General features: G+C 40.6%; 2 protein-coding genes across 4 annotated transcripts in view; one reads left to right on the plus strand and one right to left on the minus strand.

Moving 5' to 3' along the window:
- SYN3 (synapsin III) overlaps positions 1-16773 on the plus strand; it is a 179650-nt gene that overhangs the window by 40172 nt on the left and 122705 nt on the right. The window lies entirely within an intron of this gene.
- TIMP3 (TIMP metallopeptidase inhibitor 3) overlaps positions 112-16773 on the minus strand; it is a 36842-nt gene continuing 20180 nt past the window's right edge. Inside the window, exons 2-5 of the mRNA XM_044441093.1 lie at positions 15382-15464; positions 6904-7015; positions 5525-5646; positions 112-4771 (exon numbers count right to left, since the gene is read on the minus strand). Coding sequence (XP_044297028.1) covers positions 4574-4771; positions 5525-5646; positions 6904-7015; positions 15382-15464 — 515 coding nt within the window. The 3' untranslated portion in view covers positions 112-4573. The remainder of the gene's footprint in view (positions 4772-5524; positions 5647-6903; positions 7016-15381; positions 15465-16773) is intronic.

A 16773-nucleotide genomic window follows, 5' to 3' on the forward strand; every position in this document is an offset into this window, starting at 1 on the left:
GTTGGGCTGCTAGAAAAGCTTCCAGGCAATCCTTCACATTCTGCTTCTAGCTAATAGCAACTAGCTAGGTATCTCTAACTGTAACACATGGCAAATAAAGAAAAACGTATCTGTGATAGAAATAAAACACTTTATTGTTTTAGAATAAAAGAACACTATAAAAAGTGAACATTATTACCTTAAAAGACAATATACATTCAATGAATATAAAATTTATAAATAACAAAACAAGGAGGAACCGTAAACAGTGCTACAAAACGTAGCAAAAAGTACATTCCTTTTGGGGAGGATCTTTCTCCCAGACTAAGCTTCTTTCCACTCTAATGCTCCTAATTCTTAGGGATGGTAATGCAGGAGAGAAAGAACACAGATTTTCAGCCTAGTCCCACACCTGCTAGTTGAGCTGGAAGTCGGATCAAGTTCAGTGAGACTTACTCCGTCCAAAGGCAGTGCACACAAGCGTGCCTCTTAAGGCTGCAGTCCTGTGCCCACTTGCCCAGGAGTGAACGCCAGAGACCACCTTCCAAGCAACCCGGCACAGGATGAGCTTCCATAGAAATGTATAGGAGTTCTTAACTGCATCAGCACAGACTTGCATCTCAACATTAATGGCAAGGCACCAGTTGACTTTGCACCTCGGGCCCATACGCCAAGTGCAAAGGTGAGCATAGCAGCTATAATGCTGAGAGCCTGGGTGGTGGATGGAGGGATACACTTGGGTCAGGCTTCCGTTTCCAGTCCCTCTCGTCATGCCAACCTATACAAGGGGTACGATGGCAAGGGTGTTGCGGAAGGGAATGAAATAAAAGATTAAAAAGTGCTTCGCATCTTTTTTTAAAAGACACAGTATTACTAATAGCACTAAAGGATTTGGAGGCCTCCCAAAAGAAATGTAATTTTTGCTGGGCTCTCCCCGTCATTCTTTCCCCTCCACTTGACTTCCCATTAAAACAGCCACAAACAAAAGCCCTCTGTGATGGCATCTTCATTAGTAAGGTGGAACCTTGCTGTCCGCTGCCCTTGCCTGTGTGGCCAGCCCTCAACTCAGTCCTACCTTCTGCAATGCAAAATGGAAATCCACATAGACAAAGAAATAGCTTTGTTGGGTACGTGGCCTATTCTTGTTTTGTTTCCTACAAACACACAGATATATTACAGTTTGTATAAAGACACATACCTTCTTAGCAATTAAAGAGATTTCTACAATAACTTGATTGCAATACTGTACTGTCTCAGCCATGACCTTAAAATTCTAGACAGCGAAACTAATAAAAATTTAGAGCTGCCATTCCGTGAAAACACAGATCAAAATCTTAAACAGCACAGTCAGCAAAAGGCTGCCTTGTCTTTTTGACTGTCGAACTCTGAACTTGGGTCAGTTTTATATCCAGAAATGGGACAAACTGAACTCAGGCCATGTTAACCTCCAACCAGTTAGTAGAGGTACTAAGAGACTCTGTCTCCACCACCAGGTTTACTGAATTTGGCCTGCTGCAACAGAAACTAGACTTAACATTCACTTCAAAAGGAAGGAAATTTGGTGGAGATTATTAACTTAAGTCCCAGTTTGATTTTATGTGGCATTTGCATCTTCCAAGGTGTATAGGGTGGTAAATAAGGGTTGGATCCAGACTTAGACTGGTCTCACTGAAATCAATGGGAAGAGTTAATCTTAAGTAACTTAAGTTCCATTGATTGCAGTGGGTCTTCTCAAAGAACATCTAAGTCTGCACAGGTGTTTTGAAAAGTTTAGAAGAGAATTAGTATACTTCCAATAAGCACTTGTCTAATGTAGAGTCTGATTATGGACCAACCCCTACATGCTATTCAAGAAAGACCTTATGATCAATGTCCGCCTTGCTGCTTTCACTCACAAAGTAGAGAGAGATAAGTTGATGCTTGTGGTGCTGTTAGTTCCATTAATTTTGGCTGGAGCTGGATGCAGCTGGGGCAGACAGCATCAGAATTCTAGCTTTAGTCCTTTTGGTTTTTTCAAAATATTAGTAAAGAAACCTTCTGTTGTCATTAGCTCTGTGAAAGTGGCAGCCATCTTTTTAAATAATTGTCCAAAAATAAGTATCAAAAGATTGAGATCCCCTCCCTGGGAATCAGTACAAAATCAGGCATGTTGTATCTCTGAAAGATAGCACATTTCAGTAAAGTTCCTCTCTCTTCTTGCTTTGCCTGCCATATCATTATTCAATACAGCTTCCAGGTCTAGTTCTACTAGAAGAATGGTCACTGGATACACTGAGTTATCAGACCCAAGATCAAGACCCATTTACAGATCATGTGATGAAAGTGGACTAAAGCACTTCAAGATGCAGGCTAAGGACTGCATGATCACATGCTCCCTTCCTATGGAAATGACTGCCTATGTAAGACCCAAGAAGTCAGCCAAAAAGAGTGCTAGCTTAGCACTCTTCTTCTCCAAAATGGGCTGAATGTCTATGTTCAGAGATTCTCTCCCTCCCCACAGCCCAGGACTGTGGCCTTGAACCCCACCTCTACTATCTTCCAAGTGTGGGAGCTTCAGGCCACACCTTCAGCTCCCTGGACCGGCAAGAGCTATTCATTCAACAGTTAAGGCAGCGATGCTTAGGCTTACGTTTATCACAGGGCAATTTCCAAATTATGGCAGCTCCATTTCCTACAAGGAATGAACTGAAGAGAGATAACAATGTAAGACAAATCACAATTACAAATAAGAACAAAACGCGTGTTAAGTGTCAATTTCCCATCCCGCTCCACAGCCTCAATGAAATCCCTTCAGTGACTCTGCTCACTTCACAACACTCAAATGTAAAATACTTTTATTACAAGACTTTTATATTATACTTTTCATAATAAAAACAAACAAATCATCAAGTCTACAGAGAAGGTGGGAGAGCTAGCTTCATCGTCCTTTTAGCCAGAAGGCGTAGGGAGCACATGGACCTTGCCTGCTTTAACCACAGCCCACAAGGGAATCAATCACAATCTCCCCCTAAAATGTTCTTTTAGATAGCTAAGATTTAGAGCTTTAGGAAGGATGTCTGTGGTAGGGGAAGTGTGGTTTTATTTATTCTCTGCCCATCCTGTCTATCTGCTAGCTACTTCTGTTTTCACTGCACATACTGATAAGAGAACCTGTCCAAAGAGGAAAACATTACCAAGGAGGAATTCTCTCCCTGCCCCCTTAATAGTGACAGGATTTTGTGTTATGAAAACACAGCCTAGCACACTGTAAAAAGTGCTCAGAAGTGACAGAGGATTTAAACTGAAATCTTACCATACCGGGGCATTTTCACAGGACCATTTTATCATGTGATAGAAATACAGTGACCTTTCAGTCTCTGAATTTTGTGGTGCAAGGAGAAAAGGGGAGCCCACAGGGAGGGGAATAAACACACACGATTAACACTACTATAGAAACCACTGGAATTCCAACATTTTTACAATTAAACAAAAATAAAATAGTAACCAGTGACTTGGAATGTGATGATCTCTCCTGTGAAACAAAAGAATCAAACTTTTCCTTGCTTATAGCATGAAACAATCCCATGTCCTGACAAAAATAGCTTATTACATCTATATACATTTTCATTCAGCAAAACAGTGTTGTGGCAGCTGGTTTCTTATGTCAATAACCCTAATTAAATTTTTTTGTCCCCTTCCGCCAGTCCTCTATTTGTCCCCATCTCCAAATACTGCTGTGTGAGTTTATTTCTTTAATTTGTATTGAAACTTTTTATCTATTGGGTGCAGGGATGGGTTAATATAAAGGTTGCAAAGGCAGCTTTAAAGCCACATTAAAACTACCAAAAGTCTGGCATTGTTTTAATTCTATACAGGTTTGCTCTGCATTTGCACTTAGAAAAGAGATTAGCTGCATTAATTGGTGTTGATTTTTAAAAGCTGTTATTTATCCTTTGTGCAAACTCAGAATTGCCATGGAGCTTGTACTTTCGCAGTTGGAACCTGACTGGCATTTTGACGTGGACCTTTTAATTCACATGACAGCTGGATTACTCCAGTGCTCCATCTCTTACAAACTCTGTAACTTTCTCTTCATCCATCCGGTGCACGGCTTAAATTTGCTCATATTGTTAATCTTAACTGGTTGCATTTTTTTTAAAGTTTTGTCTATGTAGGCTGAGCAGTGAATATATGAGAGAAGCAGCAGCAAAGGGGAGGGGGTGAAGAGGACAGGCTAGAATTGCAATACAATGCTCAACTGGGAAATTTTTGAGATTTTTATTTTCCTACAAAAATATAGATTATATTGCTATATATAGTGATATATAGAGCAAATGCTCTCTTATTTATCTGGTGTGCAAATAGAAGTTCCCAGATAAATATCCTTTTGACCAAAATGGGTGAGAGAAATTTTTAAAAAACAAGTGATTTGAAACAAAAAAATCAGTTAAGACAGCATAGATTTAAAAAACACACACAAATGTTCGAAGTGCTAAAATTTGCATGAAACAGGCACTAATATCATGGTTGCCATCATGATCGGATATGAGTTAGTGTCCAAAGAATGCTCAGCCACAAAGGAGAGAAAGAACAAGAAAGAAAGAGGGTTGGGTGTTCAGGGGTCTGTGGCATTGATGATGGTTTTGTCAGGTGGTGCCCATCCTCTGTACCAGCTACAGTAGCCCTCCTTCTGTTTAATGCAGGCATAGTGCTTTGACTGGTACCCAGGCTGGCCAAAGTTGGAGAGCATGTCTGTCCAGAGGCACTCGTTCTTGGAGGTCACAAAGCAGGGCAGGTAGTAGCAGGGTTTAATCTGCAGTTACAAAAAGAGAACAGGTATGCATGTTGGCATGGATGTTAATTCTTCACGTAGATGCTTTAAGGATCCCTTAAAGCCAATCAGGGTGCCCAATCTCTTTCATTGTTCATGTCCATCATTCAAGGGATGAATTTGATTTTTAGCAATTTCTTCAGGGGTTTCATTACACTGATGGGTAGAACCAAGGGCAAAAAGGACAAAAAAGCATCCCCAAATCAACCACAGTTGAAGGAAAGAAGACAGGGTCATCGGGAGGACACTGGAGGACCAGACGTGGCCCTCAGGGAGACAGATTTGACCTGCAGGCTTCAGATTCCGCACCCTGCTCTCCACTATGAATTCTTGTGCCAGACTCTTGTGAGTCTGCCCTGTCTAGAAACTATCTGACTAGTCATGGAGTAGAAGAGTTATTTCATCCTGTTCTAATGATGAGGCCAATTATCCTGGAATCATATTACAGGACTTATAAAAGAAACTGGCCTAAAATCCTACTCTCTTCCAGGCTCTGCACATTTTTGGATCTGGCCACCCTAAGTCTAATGGGACAGGCATGCCAGAGCTTAGTTTTTGTTAAGAGGCTTAAGAAAATGTCCCACATGCCCCCCTCCCCAAAAAAAACACCTTTCACAAAGAATAGAATTCCAAAGGGTTTCCTGTTATTGCCTTTCTTGGGCATTCTTCCCAGGACATCCCTAATATATGAACGAATTGATAATTCTAAGGATGACTATGGAAGGTAGCACGTACCTTGCAGCCACAGCCTAGGTGGTAACGATGGTTCAGTCCTTTGCGCTGGGAAAGAGTCAGTCTATCCCATTTCTCATTCAAGTTACACAATCCAGTATAAACCTTTCCATCATAAACTCGACCTAGAAAACACAAATGCAAATCAGCTATTCCAAGGTCTAGATTCCTGCACTTGCTAATATTCTCAGTGTAAGTGCCAGTTTGTAAATTGCTGCCAGTTGTGAAAGCCCCTCCTGTGGCCACTGAATACTTTTGCAGCAAAGTATGGGATAGAAATTTGTATTTCAAGCCCATGGAAGCCTTGTTCCTTCTTCTACACCTATATAAGAAATTAGTGCTGAAATTACTGACAGTTTTCAAGGCATTCCTTTCTTTTAAGTTTATTATACAAGCCCAAAGTTACATGCTTCTAGTTCAGATTCCAGCTTTGTCAAGAGCAGGTTGTAGAAGAGTTCAACCAGTCAGATCAGTATCTAAAGCTCAGTATAACTGAAAATCTTTTTTCCCCTTTGGTTTACAAAACCAACACATCACTTTCACAGACTAACAGAAAAATATTCAGAACCAAAAATGTAAATTTAAATTCTGAATTTGTAACAGTTTATGAATTTGTGCAAACTTTCTTATATTCTAAAATGAACCTGCCTTTTATTCAGACTATTTGTCTTTGTTAGCTGCTGTATAAAATGCATTCTTTGTGGATTCTTTAGTGTACATTTTCTAGTGCACAAAATTAAATGTAAAACAAAATTTTAATAATCAAAAGCAAGCAAAGAGAAATAAGATCTAGAACTGCCATGAAAGGACAAAGCAAATGCCAACACCACTTCATGTCTAGCAAATGAACTAAAACTTACCATCAAGATGCATGATCAACAGAGATACATCAATGAAATGATGTAACCTAATGTCAAATAGGCTTTTGTAGTTGCTACATGCTGTCACGTCAACTCTGACTTTTGGGAGCCTTATTAATAAAAAGGCCTAGCAGAACAAAAATGTCTCAGCCTTACAGCTAAAAGACTTGAATGCCAGGTGAACCGCTCTTCACAGTGCATTCCACAGATGGCAGTCGCTGCCAAAAAGGTCCTCTCCTTTGCACCACTGTCCAAACTTCAGATTGAGGGGCATTTGGAGGAGGGCTTCCACTGATGGCCTTACAGAACAGATAGGTATATGTCTAGCAAAAGGCATTCCGTTAGGCACTATCCCTCTCCCTGACTAGCACAGGCAGCTTGGACATAGAATTAAACAGAGAAAACAGTGCTGAAAGCTCACCAATGTTACTATTTGGTGGGTAATATTTGTAAGACACGTCCATTAACTAGCACTGAACTGCCTCCCCGCCCTGCAAGCAAAGAGATCCGTTTTTTCTTTACCTGTAATCATATACTGGTACTTGTTGACCTCAAGCTTGACCCCACAAAGACTTTCAGAGGCTTCTGTGTAGATATACTGAACATGTGGCATCTTGTCAAATCCCCTGTACATCTGAGGGGGGGGGGAGAGAGAGAGAGAGAGAGAGACCATTTTAATAAAATTTTGTTGATGTATGACAAAAACAAAAAGATTGGCTTTTGTATTTTATTTCATCCACTTTGTCTTGAAGTGCTTAAACTATTTATTCCAGGGAATTGTTTTATTTCTATAGAGCTGCACTGTACAGGTGTTTGGACCAAGGATTCTGGGAAGATATGATGCTTATTTATCAGTTCAGGTTTCTAGAGAAGACATGCCATAATGCTCTTCAGATGCTTATTTTTTGTTCAAACACAGTCTTTGAGAATCTGGAAAGCCTTCTGAGAAGAAACCTGCTACCTAATCATCTCTTCCAGTCCTTTCAAATGTACAAAATATCTGGCAATGTTTATTATGCATGGGTACAATCCACTGGCAAGTTTTCTTATGTCACTGTTTGTGCAACACAGAAGAAATTCCTCACAGATTGTTGCTTTAGTCAGGAAAAAGCCACCAAGAAGGCAATAGTACTGCTCTTTGAACCCTTTTGTCACTACAGCCCTTTCTTTCAGGGAACGAATGTCTGCCAAAACAGAGTATGCATGAATGTTGTTTGGTGGTTACTGCCTTAGCAGTAACCATTCCTGTTAAGGATGAATTCCCTTGGAGGTTGGATGAGATTGCACATGAAAAATCCAAAGCAAATCATGTGGTTCATCTCATTTCAGTGACCCTAAAGACAATATCTTGCAATGGGAAGGTTCCTCACGCCTCACTCCATGCATTCTAATGGACGCTAAGATTGATACGAACTCCTTTCTCTTATAGCTGCAGAGCTTCTTGTGCTCCCCTGCAGTAAGGGGTGGGATGAATATATTGTGAGCTGCAGGTGTTGTTTGCCTTTTTAATTGACTAGGCACATCAACAGTATTGGGAGTAATACAATCAGCTTTGGTGTATGATCAGCCTAAAGGCAACAAGTTACAAGTAGAGGTTACAGAGCATGAATAATGTTCTAAGGCCATCTGAAGTACTTTGCAGACTCTGCCAACACAGACATAACCATAATTCCCTGGCTTCTGAATATTTATAAACTGTGACCCTGGTTGAAATTAATTTACATTCCACTTGGTTTGGTTTTTCTAAATATGTATCTTGAAATGCAGTTAAATCCTCCAGGGTTTTCCCCACCTTCTTTCCTTGGTCAAAAGTCGTTTGGTGGCATCCCAAGTTTGTGCAGTCCCCTTCCCTAACCCTAATCCCGCCCCCCTTTTTAAAGGCTTAGAGACCAGCTTTCAGTGAAAGTTTAAACTAAGATATACTTGTATTTTTCTGCATGTTGTCCCTGCCTTTGCCCCTTTTCCCTTTGGTCTCACCTCCATGGGAATGCAGCTCTCAAGAGCTTCTCCTTAATGGCATTTGGCTCTCCCGCTGAAGGAGATTCAACATCCTAGAGTAATTGCCCTAAGTTAATAAAAATCTGTTCCAAGCCACAAGCACTACCTCTAGCGATAATCACGGATCAAGGCACCAACCTGATCCTTTCGGAGGAGGGCAATCCCCTGCTTATTGAAATAGAACAGGAGAGACAAGCGTATAAGTAGTTGGCTGAACAGAACCAAGCACCTTGACCACACCCTCAGGCCTCAGCAACTGAAACTCATCCAGCACAACTGGGCCAGACATATTCTGGATGCTAATGTAACTAGAACTACACTAAATGGGATAAAGGGAAGCACCATAACTTCAAATACCTTGCAAACCTGTCAAGGTTGGCCACTGAGGGCAAAATTATTCTCCTCCCCCGGCCCTTTACCACCCAGAAAAGCTCTACTGGGTACACTAGAAATGAAAATCCTTTATCTCCACCTTTATCTCTTAACTTGCATTCAGTTCCATTGGAATTGAACATTCAGGGCTGATTACACCTAAAGTACTTTGCAGTGATTGCAAAAGCAAACATTTTTCATGAGCTATGGATTGATGCATTCAACAAGCTCTTGCTGGCCTGCCTCCACAGCACATGTAAACTCAGATCTTGCCATTCCTAGATCTGCTATTCTATCCACCAGAATATACAGGAGACGTCTGGTAATAGTTCTTCTACTCATCTTGACTAAAACAAACACCCCAAACACCCACTGTATTTTGCTACAAAAATGAGGGTTCTATTCTATCGGACACGGTTTCATGTTTGGAGGACCTGGACAGGCAGGCTGAGTTTTACCTTGGATTAGCTTGTCAGTCCTAATGTACCTTACTGCCATTTTCCATGCTAATTGTAAGTTGCCGTTTGTTGGGATCTAGGTTTAGCCATGCTGCTTGCACAGCTTTAGAGCCACCTGTGTTATTGGAAGTACTGTTTGAGGTTAAACAGTGACTTAAGTCTATAATTCCTAAATAAAATAAATAATAAAATAATTAAGCTTCAATTTATTAGCCCTCATCTCGTCCATCACTCCGGCCAGGCATCAGTTCACAGTTGTCACTGCTCCACCTGGATTAGATGTGAACAAGAGGTACAGCTGAGTGTCATCAGTATACTGAAGACACTTCAGTCCAAACCTCTGGATCATGATTTCACATAGATGCTGAACCACATGGGGGTAGGATGAAACCCTGTAGCACTCCATGGCTTAACTACCTACCCATCACTTGGAATTTAATGCAAGATCAACATACATGGGTCTTCTGCACCTTTTGACAGCTAAATCACTAATATAACATTGGATAAATGACTGCCTGCAATAACAAAATGAGTGGAGGATTTAACAAAACTTTCAATTACTGAGCATGTAATCCTTAGGCATAATTCACAAATGAATAAATATATGGATATTTGGTTTAGGCTTAGCTATTTTTAGCAACAGTAGTATGTTTTGCTATATATGAATACATAAGGTTATACAACATATATGTAATTACTGTTATGGATCTATTAATCTATTAATCTATTAATAATAATCTATTATTATCGTAACCTCCCCCAGACTCATAATATTATATTTATTATATCCCACTTTTTTCCTTTCTTTTTCTTGACAAGGTTTTGTTTTGTAACACACAATAACAAATAAATTAAAATATTATCAGCCAATTACATAAGCACAATAGTACAAGATTTTTGATGGGTTTTGTGAAAAACAAAATCAAACCCCAGAGGAACTACACAGCTAAAGAAAATGAGTGACCAGTTTGTCTTCAGGCACAAATCCATTCCAGTGAAGGGGATGTGTCAAGGCTGGTTTGGACAGCAACTTTAGTTTGTCATGATTTAGAAAACAGCCTTTATAACCTCACAACTTTTATCTTTAGCTGGATTATGCTTTATAAAGAGAATTACTGTTATTAGAAGGCAGGCAAGTAGCTGTTTTTCCAAACCATTACTTTGTCTAATATGCTTCAGATTTCTACAAACACCATCAGAGTTTTTATTTGTTCCTTTCCACTCTTCTAAAGATATTAACCAGTCTTATGACTGAGACGTAGCAGCCAAGAAAAATAAACCAGAGCAGATTTTCAACATTGCGTAACAAGAGGTCAATTGGCAACAGAATGTCCTGAGCAACAGGTTTCAGCAAAATCTGCTCATCCACCAGAAAGCACAGAAGGGAGCTCCAGTGAAGGGAGGAAGCAGCTTTTTTCTCTGCAGAGTCAGCAGGTCAAATCTAATCAGACTCAAATTGTCTAAGAATTAGTTACCCGTACATAATGTATGTTGCTTTATGTAGATTTGTCACTGCCTCACTTTAGTTCCTACTGAAAAAACATCAGCATCATTCTAACTGGGACATATGTTGACACCATCAGGTGAGAACTAAGAGATTTAGGGTTCGTTCTCTGAATAACACTTCACACATACTTTGTGCGAACAAGTCCAGTGGTTGTTTTAACATGTCTCTGTTTCAACGATCTCAAAAGCAAGCTAGAATGCAGTAGTTAAATATACAGATGTATGCATTTAAAAAATGATCTCAGAACAAGATTCTTCCTGAACTACACTGAATGGAAACATCAGAAGAGGCAAGCATACCTTCCCCTTGCAGGGACTGGCCCAGTTCTCCCAAAATACAGCATTGCAAGGTGAAAATTCGAGAATGCTTTGTTGGGATGCCAAGTCTAAGGAGCTCTGAGATAAGCTAAGAGGCTGATGAGAACCAAATAGTCTCTGGCTCAAGGGGAGACACTGCAGAACAGGGAGTCAAAGCCAGAGGGGGATGGAAGTAACTTGAGTTCAGTTTTCTTTTGCCAGGTCAAGATAGCATTCCTGCCATGTGGACCATGAGCAGTGCAAACCTCCCTTAGGGTGGAGTTAACTCCATTTGGTGGGAAAAGGAAGAGGAGGGTTCAGTCTGGAATCAGCTCCTGGTATGGGCAAGAACTAACTCCAAAATAAGAGGGTTTAAACTCAGTGGATGCCCCTTATTTAACATGGATAAAATTACAGTTAGAAGCTTCACCTAGTGATCTGCTGAGAAGGGATAAGGAGAGAATGATACCAGCCCACAACTATGGGCTATGTATCCAGTTCAGCTTTATGTAATTACAGGCAATCAGGGTAGGGGTGGAGTCACTATTAAAAATGCTGCCAAGAAGATGGGAGATTTCTATCTTTACTTCTCAACAGGACAGGACCCTCAATCCCACCATCTTGCCCAGTACAGCTGAAAAAAGACATGTCACAGGAGGCTGGGTGTGGGTGACAATGGAAATTATGTGATTAATTCATTTCTGCCCATAGTCAAAACTCTTTAAGCAGCATGCAATGGTTAATACAATAAAATGTGATATTCAAACAAATAAGCCATTACTCTCACGTAACATTGGTCCTCTACCAGGTCCACTGGCTTCCAGTTGAAGTCCAGGCCCAATTCAAGGTGCTGGTTTTGACCTACAAAGCCCTAAATGGCTTGGGACCAGGATACCTGAAGGACTGTCTCTTTCCTTATATGCCCTCACATCCCTTAAGATCTATGGGAGAAGCCCTGCTCCGGGAACCCTCTCTAAGAGAGGTAAAAAGGTCATTAACTTGGAGTAGGGCCTTCTCAGCTGTGGCACTCAGACTCTGGAATGTACTTCCCAGAGAGGTACGCCTGGCGCCAAGTTTATACTCTTTTCGGTGCCAGGCCAAAACCCTTTTATTTAAACAATATTTTAAAATTTAACAGCTTTTAACCTTCAGTCACTCTGTTTGTTTTGTGATTTGTTTTGTTCTGTTCTATTATGTATTGAAATTGTTTTAATTGTTCTTTTAAATATTGTAAGCTGTCCTGAGATCTTATATAATAGGACAGCATACAAAATCTTTTAATAAATAATAAATAAATATTAAATAAGTCCAACTAAGACTAGCTCTGCTAAAAACAACTTGTAATACCCCTATGTGCTAATTGAAGTCTTGGCAAAGAAAGCAGTCTTAACCTGGTACTGAAAAGACAGTAAAGTTGGCACTGGGCAGACCTTGGTGAGGGAATGATTATATAGTTTGGGACTACCACACAGAAGCCGTCATTCTTGGAGGTGGCTTTTGAAGATGTTCAGCACAGTATCTGGATGTATTTGGAGTTGGAAACTCCAATTGTTCCAGAAAGTGAAGACAAACCCTTTCCCATTTTCCATGCAACAATTTTGATAAGGCCACTGTCAGGCTTATCAGGCACAGCATATCCTATCCATTCCATATAAATTAAAGAATCAGATCCTCATGATTTATTGAGCCCCAGTACAATAGAGGATTCTCTGGGTTATATCCGTAGCTTTGTTACATCTGTTTCCTCACCAATAAAGGCCGGTATTTGTCTACCTCAGGACTCTGGTAGCATCTTTGAGAAGGGAGAATGTTCTCAAGTAGTCTGTGTTTTTCTGGACTGACTGCTCCTTGGCTAATTTGGTCATGATACCCATAGCCAATATTACAATTCTTTCAAAGAAAGAGAATCAAAAGGGTTGGAGAACCCAGTGGGAGATGCTTTACCTGGACAGTCCAGTCTAGGACACTGGGAGTCATTACAGAAACACTATTTCCTCCTTCACTCAATTGAGTTCTCAACAATAAGGCCACTCCTTCACCCCTTTCTCTCTCTAGTATTCTAACTCCCTCTTTCAATTTTAAGATCTTATTTCCTCCAGTAACTCATCTTTTTTAAAATCCTTTTATAGTCCCTGATCCCAACAGCACTTTATTTATTCGTTTATTTACAGTATTTCTATATTACTCCACATCCAAGCAGATCTCTTTGGTCTCCTCCTCCCTCTTGCCTCCTTTACTCCTAGGATCTCTTCCTCTCCACCCTTTCCCTTTGGCTGTCCATCGATCCACTCTGTCCCCCCGTCTCTGCTCTCAGTCTGCCTCTTCTTTTCATGTCCTTCATGAGATTATCTTTCTCCTTCCCTTTCCTCTTGGACCATCTGAATAGATGGCCTTGCACTTTTTCTCACTGCTTCCCAACCTAACCAACTGTAACTCTGGCTTCTTTGCTGGGCTATACAAGTTGCCATGCATGTGGCACCAACTTGACATCATTCCACCAGCCCCGGACAGCTCAGCTGGGGTTCACTGGCAGGTAGTGGTAGCCCTGCAGAGCTCCCCACAACTAGGTCTTTACAGAATGTCTGCTTATGCACCCAGGGAAAGACCTAAACAGTAACGGAAGTTCTGTTTGGAATACTTGGGGGAGAATGGGAAGTTGCTCTGTATGCTGTTATACAGCTGTGTTTCAATCTTGAGACCTTGGACCAAAGTAGTTGAGATATCAAGGCACCAGCAATAGGGGGCAAGGAAGGAGGAAATCTACATCAGAACCCTGGTTGAGGAGACAGTGAGGTGGTGGTGAAGACACACTGATCAAAGAGCCCTGCCATTTTAAAGATTTCTCTGTCCTGCCCTGGGACACTACAGGCTCTGTTTTCCCAGGAGCTGGCCAGTCCCATCCACAAGTACACAGCCAGACACAGAAATGAGAAGTTCAACCTAGCAATGAGGTTTGAGAAAACATCCCTTCTGCTTTCACATGTTATCTTCCATATGTGAAGATGTTGGCCATGGATATCCCTCATAGCGTCCTGCTTTGGCCAATGTTAACTTGTATCCACCAGCTAATAAAATTCTCCCAACCTGCCCAACTTTTTTCTTCCTGGTTATATTGAATAAACTACAGTGTGTCAAGTAAAGTATTGTGTGAAGTTTTCTAACATTTGCAACATCTCACTAGTTCCTTTCTTCTGGCAAGTATGATACTAATATTTTGTAAGTCTATCTAGGATGCGATTATTTACAATGGATTCATTTCTTTTCTTTAGCTAATTCTTATTACTTCCACTTTCTTATGTTGAATTTAATAAATCTGGATGCTGGGATGATTGGGTGCCATTTGACTAGCCTAAGGACCTATCCTGCCCAGTCAATTGGCCCACTCTTTAGGCTTATGAGGACAGGTAAGGGCACTCAGACTGGACCATGTCAACCCAACATTTGCTAACAGGGTCCTTTCATTCAAGTAAATAAAAGCTACAAGCTGTGGATTTCTTCCTTGACTTGACCTCAGCTTTTTAAAGAAAAGTGGTGGCAGCTGCTATTAGACTAGATTAATGAATTACATTCCAGTCTTGTCCACCATGCTAGACAAAACAGACAGTACAGCATTCACAACAGCATTCACAACCCTTTGCCTCCTCTCACTGTGATCACCTTCTGATTGCCACATGCACTTGCCCAGTTTTTGCACTGGAAGAAAAGCAAGTAGTAGAAGGGAGAAGGCTGTCAGGGTCCCAATACCAATCAGTCCCTCCTGCCCTGCAATTGCTTTTCACTTTCTAAAAATGTTTCTGATCTAGTCTGGACCTAATTCTCTCAGTAGTTGCGGCAGACTTTGGGGCAGATTCATGACCATTCACACGATCCTGTTGTGATTTAGCCCTAAGAGCACATATCTTTCCACCATGCAAAATTAACCTTCAAAGTGCAAGGAAAAGTCCTATATTTAGCATAAGGAACATATTTTTTCTTCCCATGCTTGAAGGCCACAGTCACCACAACCTAGATCACCTTCTTGCAAATGTTTAGGAAATGTAAGATTAAAAAAAACAACAAACCTTGGCTGTCTCCCTGAACACTATACACTAAAATGCTTGTAAAGATGAACTGGTGAAAGTGAATTACTTAACAGTTCACATGTACTAGCAGGCAAGCTTCTCCAGATAATTGCGTATGTGAGAAATGCATCAAGAAAAGAAGACTGCTCACATATGTGAAATTACCAATTACTCACAATTTCATTGATACAGGAACATGAGACACGCATTGAGTAGAATAAGGAGGGGATTATAATTGTGGGATTTATACTGCACTCAGAAATGTTTTGCTGTTGTAATCCAGTGTGACTACATGCCAATATACTCACCTTCATCTGTTTGACGGTATATCGCATTGTTCCAAAAGGTCCATCTTTCATTAGCTTCTTCCCCACTACCTTGGCTCGGATAACTGAAATGAAAGGATATGACTTTATGAATAAAAGTGATCCCAGGTCAATAGCACCTCTAGCCTTCAAGTTCAGCCTTCCCCAGCCTTGTGCCGTCCAGATGTTTTGGACTACTGAATATTTTGGATCCCTAAACATTAGCTGAACTGGTAACTCTGGTAGAAACTGAAGGCCAAAACATCTGGAGGGCAGCAGGTTATAGAAACTTTGTATGCAGCACATTATCAACAAAACGTCTTAAAGAACATCTTAAGTGGCAGGTGGAAACAGAGAGGCAAGTGGATAAATTATACTTTTTTATGTGTGTGCATGTTGTTAAAAGGATATTTCAAAAGTATAATTAACTGCCATGTTCCCAGGGTCTAGTTTTTGCAAAAATGGTTTGGCTTATGCATAAATGGAAAACCCCTTTGAAAATTGTTCCACTCCATAGCTTCCAGTAAATGGATATATCAAGATGGACTTGCCCAAAATGCCACAGATAACTTGAATCAGCATGTTCTGTGACCCCTTTCCTCAGCAGGTCTTGCCTGCCAAGCAGCCTTGGCGAGTTCCATTTACAGACCAGTAAGAGGCAGACTCACCTCTGCTGAAGCGATGGGAAAGTATTTACTGCTAACAAAGGAAAATAATTTCTTCCTATTTAGTAGAAAAACCTAGTCTTCAAACTAAGAACCACTAGAAGAAGTCTATGGACCAGTGCTCTTACTGAAGATACTATTTCTGGTCACTTAACATCACTCAAACTGAAATGGCAAGGCAAATCTGGAGGTTCCTTCCTCAACTTGAAACAAGTTTTAATGAGTTTCTACAACACTAGAGAAATTTCTCAGGGAGGGTTACACATCTGTAATTGTAAGTTCCTTCTGTAAATAAGAGATAAGCCATGGCCACAATATAAATAGAGGGCTAGGGAGAGATGGGAGCAAGATTAGAAGCCTTTGCTGTAACTTTCATAATGGGTGCACAAAATGCTTTCGTCATTTCTCATTTCCCAGCAAGATTGTCGTAAGAGTCCATCAATCACTGGGTGAATTCTAACAACCCAGGTCTTAATTGTTTAAAATATTTACCATAGGGGATATGGCTACAATTTGCTTTGGCTTAAAGACAGGCTTGTGACATTTTCTTTTTTAAAAAAGGGAATAATTGTGAAGCTGAAGGAGACATTCACCTTGCAACCCTCATAAGGCCCACATACCTTGGCACCAACCCATTTTTCAGCACCAAAATGTCTGTAAGCAACACACATAGCCTGAAGGCACGGTTGCACCTTCAGACTTAATTTAGTAACAGCTATCAATCAAATGA

This window comes from Varanus komodoensis, unplaced genomic scaffold, assembly GCF_004798865.1.
Source record: "Varanus komodoensis strain SLA01 unplaced genomic scaffold, ASM479886v1 scaffold39, whole genome shotgun sequence".
NCBI lineage: Eukaryota > Metazoa > Chordata > Lepidosauria > Squamata > Varanidae > Varanus > Varanus komodoensis.